General features: G+C 42.4%; 1 protein-coding gene across 18 annotated transcripts in view; it reads left to right on the forward strand.

Annotated features, from left to right (window-relative positions):
• ZCCHC7 (zinc finger CCHC-type containing 7) overlaps window positions 1-18,104 on the forward strand; it is a 268,423-nt gene that overhangs the window by 209,174 nt on the left and 41,145 nt on the right. For 16 of the 18 annotated variants that reach the window (XM_017337500.4, XM_002707981.6, XM_017350928.4 and 13 more), the window contains 2 exons: window positions 1,150-1,275; window positions 2,199-2,369. In XM_017337500.4, the coding sequence (XP_017192989.1) occupies window positions 1,150-1,275; window positions 2,199-2,369 (297 nt within the window). The remainder of the gene's footprint in view (window positions 1-1,149; window positions 1,276-2,198; window positions 2,370-18,104) is intronic. The other 2 variants (XR_016224337.1, XR_016224339.1) reach the window with 1 other exon arrangement.

Below are 18,104 nucleotides of genomic sequence, written 5' to 3' on the forward strand. Positions count from 1 at the left end.
GCAGCTTCTTAAGTGCTGCACCAAGCATCTACCTCTGATGTACATTTAGGTGTAGAAGTCTTGGATTCTGAATGCCACCAGAATATCTAAATGATGCATATCAGTACCTCTCCTAGACCTTAACCGTAGGTAGAAAAAGAAACAGAAAAGGAATCTTACAGAGAAATATAAAATAATAGGCAGTAGGGGTAGACAAAAAGGGGTACAGTTATCTTTAAGGCACTCACTTTTATATTTTTCTTCCTTGTTTTGAGAGAAAAAGAGGGAGCACAAAGTTTGTTGTTGCTATGTTCTAAATTGAACAGATTTGACTTTAATTTTCTTGCTTTATTGGCCGGTGCCGCGGCTCACTAGGCTAATCCTCCGCCTGCGGTGCCAGCACCCCAGGTTCTAGTCCTGGTCGGGGCAACGGTTCTGTCCCAGTTGCTCCTCTTCCAGGCCAGCTCTCTGCTATGGCCCAGGAGTGCAGTGGAGGATGGCCCAAGTCCTTGGGCCCTGTACCCGCATGGGAGACCAGGAGAAGCACCTGGTTCCTGGCTTTGGATCAGCACGGCGCGCCGGCCGTGGTGGCCGTTGGAGGGTGCGCCAACGGCAAAGGAAGACCTTTCTCTGTGTCTCTCTCTCTCTCTCTCACTGTCCACTCTGCCTGTCCAAAAAAAAAAAATTTCTTGCTTTATCAAAGTAAGGGCGACTGACTTGAAGTTTGATGATTCTTTACTCACAGATTGTTGTCTTTAAAAAGAATAGATGACTTTTTTACTAAACAGAATGAGACAATTTTATTAAAAATTTATTTTATTTATTTGAAAGACAGAGTTACAGAAAGAGGTAGAGACACAGAGAGAGATCTTCTATCTGCTGGTTAACTCCCCAAATGGCCACAATGGCTGAAGATGTGCCAATCCAAAGCCAGGAGCCAGGAGCTTCTTCCTGGTCTTCTACGTGGGTGCAAGAGCCCAAGCACTTGGGCTGTTTTCCACTGCTTTCCCAGGAGCATTAGCAGGGAGCTGGATTGGAAGAGGAGCAGCTGGGACTTGAACCAGCGCCCATATGGGATGCGGGCACTGCAGGCAATGGCTTTATCCTAACTATGCCATAGTGCCGACCCTGAGGCAGTTTTTTTGATTCTTGATGTTTTTCTCCTTTTAGGCACAGATAGGTAATAACAGATCATCTGGAAGATGGACCCACCGATACTATTCAGCCAACAAAAATGTTACCTGTAGAAATTGTGACAAATGTGGCCATTTGTCAAAAAATTGCCCCTTACCACAAGTGAGTAAAATATGTAATGCTTTCTACATTATAAATCTGGGATTAGAATACTGCAGCATTAGATTTCAGATCTTTTTGTGATAAATATATTGTTAAAGTTCATGTAGCTTACAGCCTACAATTCAGGAAAGAAAAGTAAATTTAGAGTAAAAAAAAAATCTAGAATCAACTTCAGACTCCATTACTAGTTGTGTGACCTTGATTGAATCATGTGATGCTCTGTGCCTTTTTTTTTCTTATCTATAATCAGTCATGATTCCTGAGGCCTGAACCTTCTAAACCTTCTACTTTATGAGGCAGCATGTTTCATTGTAGGATAATTTTCATTGTTAGAAAATTATAATGCTAGGCATTTATAAATGTTTATCAATGTAAATTATGTTAAGTAGGTATATCAACCTAGAACTAAAACTTAGATATTCCCTGACATTTGATAAGCTCTTAACAAACATTGCTTAGTTACCTGCTTCCTCTCACAAATGACTGTCTTTCAGGTGCTGAGACAGTACTCATGTTTCCTTTTTTCTGGGGGCGAGGGGGACTTTTCCAGGCAAAACAGCCTCTTCTATATTTGTTCTGTGACAGCTTCACAAAGATATTCCTTGTCCTACTTTCCTTCTTAAATACCTTCCATTTTGTCAATATTCCTTTAAGACAAAAGTGTAAGAAATAATGCCATTTGGTAATGTGTGCAAACTAAAGTAAGCCTTCTTGGCACAAACAATATACAGGTAACTCATATTAAAGCTCCAATTTCAAACATTTTGTTTTGAGATTTACAGTTATGCTAAGTTTTAGCTTTCTTTGGAGTCTTGAATTAGAAATGATATTTTATTGAATTATTTAGAAGAGGAAATGCTAATCATCTACCACCTGGGACTGAAGTGTTTTGCTAGAGATTTTTCTGTTTTTCTGCTGTGTAGAAAGTCCGTCCCTGCTGCCTGTGCTCGGAGAGAGGACACCTCCAGTATGCCTGTCCGGCCCGCTTTTGTTTAGACTGTTCTTTGCCTATGTCTTCCACTCACAGATGTCTTCAGAGATCTTCCTGGAAAAAAAGATGTGACCGATGTGATATGTTGGGCCACTATGCTGATGTGAGTATCCTGCATATAACTAATTTGTCAGGGTTTGGAGGCTGTGTTCCAGTCTGTATCAGTCAGCCTACCAACAGGAAGGTTTACTCGGCACTGTATAAAAGCATGTCCACTGAAAATGCAGAGCGTTCTCAAGATGAAATTCCTACTAAGTGGTTCATCACGAGGCAGCATCAGGTATTTTAAATCCATGCTAACCCCTGTACTTGATGATGCTTGCCAAGTAAAGGTTGAAATCAAAGAAATATATAGTAACATGTAAATTTATGTACATAGTAATGTATATTTAAATGAACATATGCACACTTAACCAGTTGTATACATGTGCTCATATGAGACCTGATTTTATGCTGCTTTTTTTTTTTAAGGTTTATTTATTATATGAAAGGCAGAATTACACACAGAGAGGAGAGACAGAGAGATCTTCCATCTGCTGGTTCACTCCCCAAATGGTCACAGCTGCAAAACCAGGAGCCAGGAGCTTTTCTGGGTCTCCCATGTGGGTTCAGGGCCCAAAGACTTGAGCCATCTTCTGCTGCTTTCCCAGGTGCATTAGCATGGAGCTATATCAGAAGCAACCAGGGCTTGAACCCGCACCCCTATTGGGATGCCGGCACTGCAGGCCACGACTTTAACCTGCTGAGCCATAGTGCCAGTCTCTTTATGCTGCTTTTTGATGGTTCTTGCTGATATCTTCGGCAAGAAGGACATGTCACCTAATACTTTTTTTGCTTTATTTTTTTGAAAGGTAGAGCAACAGACAAAGGAAGAGAGAGAGCTCTTCTGTCCATTGATTCACTTCCCAAATGACCGCGGCTGCTAGGTCTAGGCTAGGCTGAGGCTAGGAGCCAGAAATCTGTTCGAGTCTACATGTAGGTAGCAGAGAACCAAGCACTTGGGCAATCTTCCACTGCCTGCCAGGTGTATTAGCAAGGAGCTGGATCAGAAGCAGAGTACCCAGGATTCAGAATCAATACTCTTACTGAATGCTGGTATTACAAGTGGCAGCTGAATCAAGTGTGCCACAAATGCCAGTCTCACAAATCACCTAATACTTCAAATACACTTGTCTTTATTAGCTCACTCTCTAAATTTAGAAGTCATTTCTGTTACTTGCAGCATATTAAAAATTACATTTTGGACATTATTGGCATATGTAAACATGTATAGGGGTCTAGTCACAATTTCAGAGATCAGAAAGAATATTGAAGTAAATAGATACAGTTTTGATGTGGAATGTAAGTTTTCTACATTCAATTTACTCCTAACGCCTAATGAATGTCTCATTAAGTGTCTGTCATTTTAGTTGTTAATTGCATCTCTTACTACATAGTAGCATATGTTTATTTTATACTAACTGCAAAGTTATTTTTCAGACTCATATGTAGGTGCCAATCCTAAGTGGTTTCAAAGACATTTATGAAAGGGTTAGTGCTCTTTTTTTTTTCCTAAGAATTTCCTACCTATTTTTTCAAAAACCTTTTCCCTTTAATATGTATTTCCGAGACTTGATACAGAAGCATAAAACATTTTCCCAATTTTATTTATATTGAAGAATACCTTTTGCTCAAAAAAATTAACATGGTTTTCTGTTGAATTTCAGATTAAAACAAATTATGGTGTGTTTTGCATATATTTCTCATCTAAATATGACAGTGACTTTTAAGAGTGTTTTGATAAGTCAAATGCTGTGAATGGAATTGTGAAACTGAAAAATAGATACACTTATGTCTATATAAATATAGTCAAATTTCTCTCTAAAAAATTATACTAGTGTATTGACCTACGTATTGTTTAGAGAAATGAACACTACACTTTTCAACTCTAAGCACTATTGCTCTTTAAAATTTTTTGCTAATCAGATAAAGAAAATGATCTTTTTAATTTGTATTTTTTAGGCTACTAATGAGGTTGAATATGATTGATTAACTTGAAAGTTCTAATTCTCAAGACTAGTTTGTCTTTATTACAAAGTACTTTAAACTTATTTTTAAACATTTACCAAGTCTTAAAATAATAAATTCTAAATTATCTTTGTTAGCTATCTATGTTAGGTTGTCAACTGCAGTTTTCTTAGGAAGATTTTCTAGTTTTGCAGTTATATTTAATAGCTTCTGTTTTTTACTACTTTGTTCCGAAGTTATCTTACTTGCTTGTGATAACAAAAGGGAGTCAGACATTACCATAAGCAGTTTTTTTAAAATATGAAACTATAGTACAGAACAATTAAAAATTACTTATAAATTATTCTTTATTTTTAAAATTTTTATTTATTTATTTTCCTTTTATTTGAAAGGCTGAGAGAGGAGAGATCACTGGGGAGTGAAGGAGATCTGCTAGTTCACTCCCCAGTGCCTTTAACAACAGGGCTAGAAAAATTTGAGGACAGAAGCCTGGAACACCATTGGGTCTCCTGTATGGTTGGCAGGGACCCAACTACTTGAGGCAACATCTGCCTCCCAAGATGGACATTAGCAGGAAGCTGGATTGGAAGTAGAGAAGCAGAGACTTGAACCAGGCACTTGAAAATGGGATGCAGATGTCCCAAGCAGAAACTTGACCACTGTACCAAATGCCTGCCCCATAAAAGGTTCTTTAATCAGCTGTGAATTATATCTATAGCCCATGCTGTTTACTGTCTTAATTTTGGCCCCTTGTATAATAAAACTCTTGCCTAACATGGCATTGAAAATTAATAACCCCAGTGAATTAAGTTTTTAAGATCAGGTAAGGCTGTGAGTAACTTCACACAAGGTAGTCCCCCAAATCTGCCAGAATCTATTTTTGTAATTATATGATACAGATGTAAGACACTATTTGGTCTGTTTCTAATCTGCCAACCTGTTAATGATTTCCTTGGAACCCAGTCAAGGCTGGGCTCCATTAATTCCTGGTCGACAGGTTCATACTCTTGCTGCTACCCTAGAAGCTCTTCATGAGGGTTCTTGGAGCAGTCATTCTGGCCTCAGATGGCTGAACTGTTCAACCCACCCTGTACATGCTTTAGATCTATCTTGAAACTTGGCCCTCCACAGAAAGTGCTGTCTCCTCTGCAACCCTCTCCAAAGTTTGCTATTCATTCTTCCTCAACTCCCGTATTTCTGAATAAAGAGATTGGATCAGCCTCTTCCTGACTGACTGTGGCTGCTTCAACATCATTACCTCTCCTTCTTCTTCTTCTTTTTTTTTTTTTTTGACAGGCAGAGTGGACAGTGAGAGACACAGGGAGAAAGGTCTTCCTTTACCATTGGTTCACCCTCCAATGGTTGATGCAGCCGGCGCACCGCGCTGATCCGAAGCCAGGAGCCAGGTGCTTCTCCTGGTCTCCCATGGGGTGCAGGGCCCAAGCACTTGGGCCATCCTCCACTGCACTCCCGGGCCACAGCAGAGAGCTGGCCTGGAAGAGGGGCAACCAGGACAGAATCCGGTGCCCCGACCAGGACTAGAACCCAGGGTGCCGGCGCCGCAGGTGGAGGATTAGCCTAGTGAACCATGGCGCCGGCCTTACCTCTCCTTCTTTATGTAGATATCTTAAACGTTTTTAAGGCTCATACCCTCCGAAAGTATGATCCTCCACCTAACTTTACCATTTTCATTGTCCCACCACTGGACTTTGTGTTCACTTACAGTAGATTTCTGAAACCGTGGGTAACTTACGGAAGTTTTGAATAATTTAGATTTCTAAATGCAGTGGGAGAAAATGATCCATAGAGCTTATTTCTTTCTTTATATTTGATTCTAGAAAAAATGTTCTCAGATACCAATTGTATGCTAAAATATTTTCAGCAATTCAAAAATTTATTTTAAAAACAAGAACTCAGTGTGTAATCAGTATAGTCTTTAACATACACATTGGTGCTCAACAAATGCTTCTTAATAAATTATATATATTTGAAGAAGTCTTTTAGTTGAAATTTTTTTTAGTTTAGTCTAATATTGGGGATTTCCAGCTGAAAATACAGTGCCACTGGTGTAAATCATCTCACACTTATAGAATGGTCAGGGGCCAGCGTAGTGGTGTAATGGGTAACGCTGCCGCCTGCAACGCCAGCATCCCATATAGGAACTGGTTCATGTCCTGGCCACTTCCAATCCACCTCCCTGCTAATGGCCTAGGAAAAGCAGCAGAGGATCGTCCAAATACTTGGGCTTCGGCCACCCCTGTGGGAGATGTGGAAAAAGCTCCTAATTCCTGGCTGTGGCCTGGCCCAGCCGTGGCTGTTGCAGTCATCTGGGAAGTAAATCAGTGGATGAAAGATCTAACTCTGACTTTCAAATAAATAAATAAATCTTTAACAAAAAAAAAAAAGGAAGAAGAAAAAAAAGATGAGTTACTTGAGTATTATTTTTGTTCAGGTAGTTATTTAAGAAAAAAATATATATTTCATTTTTAATCCATTCTGTGGAATACTGAGTAGATCCTCATATGCCTCCTCCTCTTAATCATTTTCACTGACCTATTAAAATATTATTTGCTAGAAATAAGACTGGCTTAAACATGATTATTGAACCAAATAACTGAGCCAAGATTTGAATTAAAGACTTTCATATTCAAATATTTTGCTTTGTGTAATAGTGATTAGTTCTACCTTTGTCCACAAACATCTACAATTTTCCAGCACTGAAATAAACTTTCTACATTTGTTCATCTGTCAAGAATTTTCTGGTTGCCTACTACGTACCAGGCAATATTCCAAACACTAGAGAAATAAAGATAAGACATGGTCTCTGACCTTGAGGAACTCATGTATGATAAGAAAGGCAGATATGTTATAAACAGTGTAAGGGGCCGGCTTTGTTGCATAGTGGTTAAGCCACCACCTGCAACACCGACATCCCATGCAGACATCATTCCAAGTCCTGGCTGTTCCACTTTCTATTCAGCTCCTTGCTAATGCCTCTGAAAAAAACACAGAAGATGGTCCAAGTGCTTGGGCCCTTGCATCCATAAAGGAGACCCAAATGAAGTTCCTAGTTTTGGCCTGACCTGGCCCAGCCCTGGCCAAAGTGGCCCTTTGAGGAGTAAACCAACAGATAAAAGTTATCTTTCCCCTCTCTACCCCCTTCCCCTTCCTCTCTTTCTTTCTCTGTCTCTCTCTCCTTTCTTTGTAACTCTGCCTTTCAAATAGATAGATCTTTAAAAAAAATAATAGTATGAAAAGTGATATGATGAAGGTATATCATGTGATGATAATAAAGAGTGTATCAGAAGACTTGAAGCCTAGTTGTTTGCAGGTAATATAAAAGGGAAAATATAGGAAATCAAACAGATTATAGGAGGCAAACAAGTAACTGTCCGTGTTATAGTATGTCACCTGTCTTTGGAAGTATCTGTACAAAGTGTTGATGTCGGAATTCCTGATCCAGACTGAGAGAGTTTCCTTGTATCAGATGGACTGGAAACATGTCTAAGAGTCTGTATTTTCTGAAGACTTGTCTGCTAGCCCTTTGAAGACAGGGCAAATTAAGGAACGAGATCTCTAGCCATTCCTGGACTCTGTCTTTCTCTCTGCCACTCATTAAAGCTTTCTGCTTTATCACAGTACATTGATTTAACCCTAAAAAGGACGGTTCACAGCATAATCCAGAATCTGACTGCGCATTGTTTCTACTACTAGCATTCTGACACAAGCCATGCTCGTCAACGCCTGGATTATGGAAACAGCATCCTAAACAGTTTCCCTGCTTTCTTACCCTTTTATAATCTGTTTTCAACAGGTGGCCAAAGTAATCATTTTTAAACATAACCCAGATTTTATCAGTCCTCTATCCAAAATCCTCAAATGTGACTTTGCATTTCTCTCATTGTAAAAGCTGAAGTATTTGCAGTCATCAACAGGGCATTTTGTAATCTGGCTTCTTGACATCCCTTACATTAAACCCTGTTGCTTGCTCTTTCCTAGTTATGTACAATGGTACCTTCCTTCATCTCCCTCTTGTCTCTGCTCAAATGTTCCCTTCTTAGAGAGGCCTTCCCTGGCCACCCTAATTAAAATAGAAAATTTGTGTACCTCAGTAAAACATATTACATTGTATTTGATTTTTAAAAATTAAAAAAAAATTATTTATTTGACAGGTAGTTATAAATAGAGAGAGAGAGAGAGAGAGAAAGGTCTTCCTTCCATTGGTTCACCCCCTAAATGGCCGCTACAGCTGGAACTGCGCCGATCTGAAGCCAGGAGCCAGGTGCTTCCTCCTGGTCTCCCACACGGGTGCAGGCGCCCCAAGCACTGGGCCATCCTCCACTGCCTTCCTGGACCACAGCAGAAAGCTGGACTGGAAGAGGAACAGCCAGGACTAGAACCTGCGCCCATATGGGATGCCGGCACCACAGGCAGAGGATTAACCAAGTGAGCCACGGCGCCGGCCCCCCAAAATATTTATTTTGTTAATTTGAAAAGCAGAGTTAAAGAGGAAGGGAAGAAGAAAGAGAGAGAGACAGAGAAGCAGAGAGATTTTCTACCCGCTGGTTTACTCCCCAAATGGCTTACAATGACTGAGGCTGAGCCAGGCTGAGGCCAGAAGCCTGAAGTCTTCCACATGGGTGTGGCATGGCCCAAGTGTTCATCTTCCACTGCTTTCCCAGTACATTAGTAGGGAACTGGATCAGAAGTGCAGCAACTAGGATCAAACCAGTGCTCAAATGGGATTCCAGGCCGGCACCGTGGCTCACTAGGGTAATCCTCCGTCTGCGGCGCCGGCACCCCGGGTTCTAGTCCAGGTCGGGGTGCCAGATTCTGTCCCGGTTGCTCCTCTTCTGATCCAGCTCTCTGCTGTGGCCCGGGAGTGCAGTGGAGGATGCCCCAGGTCCTTGGGCCCTGCACCTGCATGGGACACCAGGAGAAGCACCTGGCTCCTGGCTTCAGATCAGCGCAGTGCGCCGGCCGTGCCGTGTCTGCCATTTGGGGGAGGGGTGAACCAATGGAAGGAAGACCTCTCTCTCTCTGTCTCTCTCTCTCACTGTCTAACTCTGCCTGGCAAAAAAAAAAAAAAAAAAAAAAAAAAAGGATTCCAGCCTCACAGGTGGCAACTTAACCCACTCTGTAACAATGCCAGCCCCTGTGTTTACTTTTCTGTCTCCCCTTATTATAATGTAATCTCCATGCCTGTTATCAAACATGTTCACTGCTGTGTCAATAGCTTCTCAAATGGTGTCTTGACACATATAGAAGCTCCATAGGCTGGGGCCAGCGCTGTGGCGTATTGGGTAAAACTGCCGCCTATGGTGCCGGCATCCCACATGGGCGCTGGTTCTAGTCTTGGCCGTTCCGCTTCCAATCCAGCTTTCTGCTATGGCCTGGGAAGGCAATAGAAGATGCCCAAGTTCTTGGGCCTCTGCACCAACATGGGAGACCTGGAAGAAGCTCCTGGCTCCTGCCTTTGGATCAGTGCAGCTACGGCCATTGTGGCTGTCTGGAGAGTGAACCAGCAGATGGAAGACTTCTCTCCCTGTCTCTGCTTTTGCCTTTCTGTGACTCTGCCTTTCAAATAAGTAAATAAAACCTTAAAAAAAAAAAAAAGCTCATAGGATCATTGAATAAGCAGATAAATGAATTAGGGATAATAGATCTCACTTACCCTCCAGTTATATGTTTACAAAAACTGTCAAACTAGGGTATTCTCTACTTGATTCATTAAAAGGGAGACCTTTTCCAATAATACTTAAAGTGAAACTTCAATAGGCCTTCTAAATGCCAAAATACCTATAGGATAGACAAAAGTAAAATGAAATTTCTAAGACAGAGGAAATCCTTGTTCTTGTTTCTCTCCCATGATCTCTAGAAACTGTTTCTCTTCTAAAATATTTGTATTGTTAAAAAAAATAATAACTTTCTTAAATACAAGTATCTCCATATTTAGTCAGTACTTGTAGGTATTTCCACAGTCCTGTGTTTTTGGCCTGTCAGCTGCCAGCTTTCATGTGAAAAATTTCATCCGTAACTTTGTAATGAAAACTGTATCATCTTCAGTAGCTTGAAAGGACAAATACAAGAAAAAATAAGATCAAGATTCAGATAGCCTTACTTTTCCAGTAATCATAGGTAAACTATCTTTTCTGTTGAACTTATTTGAAGTCAAGACATGTCATTGACTGACTTACATTCAGGTTTACTTAATGAAAATGAAAATCCCTAAATAGGAGGAGTAAGTAAACATTAGAATGCAATGAATGTGTTCCTTCCAATTTCTTTTTAAGTTTTTCCTTTATAAGTTACAACAAACAATTTGGTTGTTATCACAGGACAATGCAAAGGAAGGCGGGAATGAGGGAGGGAATGAAGGAGAGGAAGGGAAAGGAGGAAGATTATTTTGAAAACAAAAAATCGTCTCTGAAAAAATGTCACAGTAATATGATTATAGATTGATATGTACTTTCAGATAAATACTTAGTTCCACTGACAGCTGAGATTTGGAACCACTTTGGGGAATAAAGAGGGAAATCAGACAGGTTAGATATAATTTTTTGCCACCACCTTCCACAACCTTTTAACGTTATTTAAACATAATATTGGAACAAAAGAAGATGACTGGGATTGATTGATTTGCTTCATAAAAACATAATTGTTGAGTAGGCTAATAAAATGCTTATTTACCTAAGAGACGATAATACTCCCAAGAAAGTTAAGTATGCAAAACCTGTGATAATGTTAGTGCAGATCACCTATGTGTTCATTGTTCAGGGAGTAATTCCCAAAATCAAGAATTAATAATTCATTGGAACTGTTCCCAAAACACCTAATAAATGAGCATCTGAAACTTTCTATTTACCTTATGTAAATAAATTTCTAGTTTTATATATATAGGAGATATATACATATATAAGCTTATGTAAATAAATTCTACATTTTAAGTGGAAGGTGTGTAACTTAGCACTGTTGGAAGCTTTGAAAAAGAAACTAGTCCTCATTTTCAGATTTTGCTGAATGATTTCCTTTCTAGTCATCTGTCCTAACCTGAAGAATTTCCCTGCCTTTCCAAAGCTCTCTCTGGACTTGCCTCATTGCCTAGTATGAGTCACTTTTCAATGACTCATAACTTCCTAGTAGGTTGTCTTCTTTATAGAAACTGTAAGAATATGTAGAAAATAGAGATAGTTCCCTTTCTCCAGAACCTTAACTTCTACCAAAGGAAGGAAAAACTGACCTCTTAGAGTCTACCCTTACAAGCTTATATGCTCCCAGAACTAGAGGATAGTTAAAGCTCAGTTATTTATTGAGAATCTCATGGTGCTTAGGAATGGATTTGACTGTTCATGTTGCCTTATATTGAAAAACGTGAGTCTCAGATAAATAGAGAAAAAAAAATAGAGAAAAAAAATCTATTTATTAATGTTCTTGGATACTGGAATTTACTGTTAGATTCACAAATAAGGACAGATTCTAGAACATAATTATCTGGGCCGGCCCCGCGGCTCACTAGGCTAATTCTCCACCTGCAGCGCCAGCACCCCAGGTTCTAGTCCCGGTTGGGGCACCGGATTCTGTCCAGGTTGCTCCTCTTCCAGTCCAGCTCTCTGCTGTGGCCCGGGAGGGCAGTGGAGGATGGCCCAAGTCCTTGGGCCCTGTACCTGCATGGGAGACCAGGAGGAAGCACCTGGCTCCTGGCTTTGGATCGGCGCAGGCGCTGGCAGCCACTTGGGCGTGAACCAACAGAAAAAGAAAGACCTTTCTCCCTGTCTCTCTCTCTCACTGTCTAACTCTGCCTGTCAAAAAAAAAAAAAAAAAATCTGAGATATGGGAGTACAATACAAAAGGTAGATCATCCTTAACACCTGTAAAGCAGAAAGCTTTAATGAACATTGTAGACTGCCAGCGCTGCGGCTCAATAGGCTAATCTTCGGCCTGTGGCACCAGCACACCAGGTTCTAGTCCTGGTCAGGGCACCGGATTCTGTCCCAGTTGCTCCTCTTCCAGGCCAGCTCTCTGCTGTGGCCCGGGAGTGCAGTGGAGGATGGCCCAAGTCCTTGGGCCATGCACCTGCATGGGAGACCAGGAGAAGCACCTGGCTCCTGGCTTCGGATCAGCGCGGTGTGCCGGCTGCAGCGTGCCGGCCACAGCGGCCATTGGGGGGTGACCAACGGCAAAGGAAGACCTTTCTCTCTGTCTCTCTCTCTCTTACATTCCACTCTGCTTGTCAAAAGAATAAAAAATAAATAAACAAACATTGTATACTAAGGTCAACTCCTCTGAACTTTAATTTTTTGAAACAAATTCTTTTTTCTTTAAGATTTTGTTTATTTGAAAGGTAGAGTTACAGACAGAGGGAGAGACAGAGAGAAAGGTTTTCCATCCACTGGTTTACTCCCCAAATGGCCACAATGGTCAGGGCTGGACCAATCCAAAGCCAGGAGCTTCTTCCAGGTCTCCCATGTGGGTGCAGGGGCCCAAGCACTTGGGCCATCTTCCACTGCTTTCATAAGCCATAGAAAAGAGCTGGATCAGAAGTGGAGCAGCTGAGACATGAACCGATGCCCATATGGGATGGCGGTGCCACAGGCAGAGGCTTAGCCCACTATGCCACAGCACTGGCCCCACTTTTTTTTTAAGGAATTTTTTTTTAATTTGATTGAACTTTATTTACTTTTAAAGACATCATGGATCATGAATACTTTTCACTTAAAAAATTATTTATTTATTGCAAAGACAGAGTTACAAAGAGAGAACATCCCTTCACTTGTTTACTCCCCAAATGGCCTTAGGGCCAGGACTGGGCCAAGCCAAAGGCCAGGAGCCTAGAACTCCATCCAGGTCTCCCACATGGTTGGCTGGGGGCCCAAGTTGGGCCATCCTCTGCTGCTTACCAGGCAAGCAATTTAGCAGGGAGCTTTATTGGAAGTAGAGCAATCAGGACTTAACCCAGTGCTCATATGGGATGCTGGCATTCTAGGCAGTGGTTCAACATCCTGTGTCACAAAACTGGCTACCCCTGAATTTTATTGATCCCAGGTAGTTTCCTAATTGGATTCTGAATATCTGTTGAAGAATCCAGTAATAAAGCAGAATTTAGCAACTGAAAAAGGTTTTCAACCTCTAAAACTATTCAAAACTTACTTATGGTCATCTGTGTTTGGGCATCAGTTTACTAGTTAATTGTGTGCATGGTCTTGATGAATCCAAGATGAAGTTTATTCATCTTTCCTTTTTCTTTTTTTAAGGCTTATTTATTTATTTGAAAGTCAGGGTTATGCACAGAGAGAAAGAGAGGCAGGGAGAGAGAGAGGTCTTCCATCCACTGGTTCACTCCCCAATTGGCTGAAACTGCCAGAGCTGGTCAATCCAAAGCCAGGAGCCAGGAGCTTCTTCTGGGTCTCCCACGCATGTACAGGGACCCAAGGACTTGGGCTATCTTCCACTGCTTTCCCAGGCCATAGCAGAGAGCTAGATTGGAAGTGGACTCGAGCCGGTGCCCGTATGGAATGCCGGCACTGTAGGCAGCGGCTTTTTACCCACTGTGCCACAGCGCTGGCCCCCTATTCAGCTTTTTTTTTTTTTTTTTTTGACAGAGTGGACAGTGAGAGAGAGAGAGACAGAGAGAAAGGTCTTCCTTTGCCATTGGTTCATCCTCCAATGGCTGCCGTGGCTGGCGCGCTGTGGCCGGCATACCGTGCTGATCCAATGGCAGGAGCCAGGTACCTATTCTGGTCTCCCATGCGGGTGCAGGGCCCAAGGACTTGGGCCATCCTCCACTGCACTCCCTGGCCACAGCAGAGGGCTGGCCTGGAAGAGGGGCAACCGAGACAGAATCCGGCGCCCCGACTGGGACTAGAACCCGGTGTGCTGGCGCTGCAAGGCGGAGGATTAGCCTAGTGAGCCACAGCGCTGGCCCCTATTCATCTTTTCAAAAAGGTACTATTTTCTTCAATTAGTTGCTAACTAAATGAATTAATCACTAATCAAATCAATTAGTCACTAATTAAATTAATCTATTTAATTAGCTGGTTAGATTGATTGGTCACTGACTGATTAGTTTCTTCTTGAACACTTATAGATATCTATGAAATGGTTCTATTTCAGTATAAAGCCAAAATGAGGGGCCTGAGCTATGATGCAACAGGTTAAGCTGCTGCCTGCAGGGAAAACAGTCCTAGAGAAAATAGTAAAAGGAAATGCTGATGAAAAGTGAACACATCTAGTATGTGGGGGGGAAAGACCTACATTTAGCTGTATGCTTGTGGAATTTATTTATGAAAGTGTATTTATTTGAGCAGCAGAGAGAAAGAGCTCCCAACTGTTAGTTTACTCCTCAATGTCCGCAGCATCCAGGCCTAGAGTAAGGCTAAAGCTGTGACCTGGGAACATAATTCAGGTCTCCCACGTGGGTGCCATTGTAATGCCTCCCAGGCTCTACATTGCAATAAGCTGGAGTAAAAAGGAGCCTAACCAGCTATCTGCTGTGGCCAGGGAGTGCAGTGGAGGATGGCCCAAGTCCTTGGGCCCTGCACCCTCATGGGAGACCAGGAGAAGCACCTGGCTCCTGGCTTCGGATCAGCGCGGTGCGCCAGCCACACTGTGCCAGCGGCGGCGGCCATTGGAGGGTGAACCAACGGCAAAGGAAGACCTTTCTCTCTGTCTCTCTCTCTCACTGTCCACTCTGCCTGTCAAAAAAAAAAAAAAAAAAAAAAAAAAGGAGCCTAAGCCAGGAATAAAACACAGGTACTCAGATTTGGGATGTACTGAACACCCACTATGATGGTCAAATTTCTGAATGTCAAATAAAAATCATACAAACATGCAAGCAGAGAAACACATACATAGATCAGATTTACTTCAGACTTCTCTTTTACAATACTGAATGCCAGAGGCAGTGGAGCCCTCTCTAGAGGCTAGAGGGTATTGAAGGGAAAAATTAAAAAAAAAAGCCAAGCTTTTATTCATTTGTAAATTTAGTGAAAAAGCCAGATAATGATATTAGCAGAAATGAACAATAAAACCATGAAACTATAGTGTACAAGTCTGAACATTTATTAATCTGCTTTTAACCAGTAAAAATTTTAGGGAAAACTTTTTTTAAAAATTTTTTTTAAATTATATTTTGGGGGGCCGGCACTACGGTATAGCAGGTAAAGCCGCCTGCAGTGCTGGCATCCCATATGGATGCCAGTTTGAGTCCCAGCTGCTCCACTTCTGATCCAGCTCTCTGCTATGGCCTGGGAAAACAGTAGAAGATGGCTCAAGTCCTTGGGCCCCTGCACCTGCACAGGAGACCAGAGAAAGCTCCTGGCTCCTGGCTCCGGATAGGCACAGCTCTAGCCATTGCGGCCATCTGGTGAGTAAACCGTTGGATGGAAGACCTCTCTCTCTCTCTCTCCACCTCTACCTGTCTGTAACTCTCCCTTTCAAAAAATTATATTGTGGTCATAAGTCATTCCAATCAAAATAAATGGTCATTCTAATTTCAAGAAGAAAAATTAGCTCTTACAACTTTAATGTTACTAATTTGTGGCAGGCATTTGGTTTAGCAATTAAGATATGAATTATAATACATGCATCCCATAACAGAGTGCCTGAGTTTAATGCCTGGCTTTGGCTCCTTTCTCCTTTCCCTCTAGTTCTTTTCCTTTCTAATTCCTTTCTCTTTTCCACTAGCTTCCTGCTAATGAAGACCCAAGAAGGCAGTTCAAGTGATTGGGTTTCTACCACTAACATGGGATGACTGAACTGAGTTCTCAGCTCCCAGCCATAGCTGTCTCCCGGTCCTAATCAGTATGGGCATTTAGGGAGTGAACCAATGAAAGGAGTGTGCACTCGCTCTGTTTGGCTCTCAAAGTAATTACTTAATCACATTTTTAAAAAGAGATCACTAATTTATGGGGCTGACGCTGTGGCTCAACAGGTTAAAGCCAGAGCCTACAGTGCCAGCATCCCATATGGGCACCAGTTCAAGTCCCAGCTGCTCTGCTTCCAATCCAGCTCCTTGCTAATACACCTGGGAAAGTGTCCGAAGACCTTGGGCCCCTGCATCCATAGGGGAAACACAGAAAAAGCTCTTGGCTACTGGTTTCGGCCTGGCCCAGCCTTGGCCTTTGCAGCCATTTGAAGAGTAAACCAGCAAATGAAAGACCTTTGTCTGTCTCTCCTTCTCTAACTCTGCTTTTCAAATAAATAAATAAATCTTTTAAAAATAAATCACTAATTTAAAATGAAGCAAAGAGAACTATAACAAATGACAGGGAAATGAAACAGGAAAGTATAACAAAAATATAAAGTATGAAGACAAAAATAGGGTAAATATATCAGTTGTAACAAAATTAGGGTTGGTGCTGTGGCGTACTAGGTTGAGCCTCTGCCTGTAGAGCTAGTATCCCATATGGGCACCAGTTCATGTCCTGGCTACTCCTCTTCTGATCCATCTCTCTGCTAATGGCCTGCGCAAGCAGTGGAGGATGGTCCAAATGTTTGGACCCCTGTACCCACATGGGAGACCCGGAAGAAGCTCCTGGCTTCAGATCGGCTTAGGTTTGGCTGTTGCGGCCATTTGGGAAATGAAGCAGCAGTTGGAAGAACTCTCTCTGTCTCTCCCTCTCTCTGTCTGTATCTCTGCTTCTCAAATAAATAAATCTTTAAAAAAATAATAATAAACAAAGGGACCAGTGCCATGGCTCACTTGCTTAATCCTCCACCTGCGGCGCCGGCATCCCATATGGGCGCTGGGTTCTAGTCCCGGTTGCTTCTCTTCCAGTCCAGCTCTCTGCTGTGGCCCAGGAGGGCAGTGGAGCATGGCCCGAGAGCTTGGGCCCCTGCACCTGCATGGGAGACCAGGAGGAAGCACCTGGCTCCTGGCTTCAGATCGGTGCAGCGCCAGCCGTGGCGGCCATTTGGGGAGTGAACCAACGGAAGGAAGACCTTTCTGCCTCTCTCACTGTCTAACTCTATCTGTCAAATAAAAATTAAAAAAAAAAAAAAGCAATTAAAATATATACCAGATTAAACTCTCTTATTAGAAGATAAAGATACCAGGCCGGCGCCGCGGCTCACTAGGCTAATCCTCCACCTTACAGCGCCGGCATGCCGGATTCTGTCCCGGTTGCCCCTCTTCCAGGCCAGCTCTCTGCTGTGGCCAGGGAGTGCAGTGGAGGATGGCCCAAGTCCTTGGGCCCTGCACCCCATGGGAGACCAGGAGAAGCACCTGGCTCCTGCCATCGGATCAGTGCGGTGTGCCGGCCGCAGCACGCCAGCCGCGGCGGCCATTGGAGGGTGAACCAATGGCAAAGGAAGACCTTTCTCTCTGTCTCTCTCTCTCTCTCACTGTCCACTCTGCATGTCAAAAAAAAAAAAAAAAAAAAAAGATAAAAACCATAAAGGAAAATTGGAGTCTATTTAACTACCAAAAACAAGTGTCTATGAGTTCAAAATTAATTGGCATCACAATTTAGAAATGATTTTTATAATATACGTGATGGTCTGCAACATACAAAAAGCTCTTACAAATCAAAATGAAGGAAAAAAAATGAAGGAAGGAAAGTAGCTCAATAATAATACCCCATGTACAGAGTTTCTGGAGTTAAAATGATAGAGGTTTGCAATGAATTAGCTGTTAAAAATACTCATACTGAGGGGCCGGCACCGTGGCTCACTTGGTTAGTCCCCTGCCTGCGGCACCAGCATCCCATATGGGCCCTGGGTTCTAGTCCTGGTTGCTCCTCCTCTTCCAATCTAGCTCTCTGCTGTGGCCCGGGAGGGCAGTGGAGGATGGCCCGAGTGCTTGGGCCCTGCCCCAGCATTGGAGACCAGGGAG

Source organism: Oryctolagus cuniculus, chromosome 1 (assembly GCF_051225735.1).
Source record: "Oryctolagus cuniculus isolate XC-2025 breed Fujian yellow rabbit chromosome 1, ASM5122573v1, whole genome shotgun sequence".
NCBI classification, from domain to species: Eukaryota; Metazoa; Chordata; class Mammalia; order Lagomorpha; family Leporidae; genus Oryctolagus; species Oryctolagus cuniculus.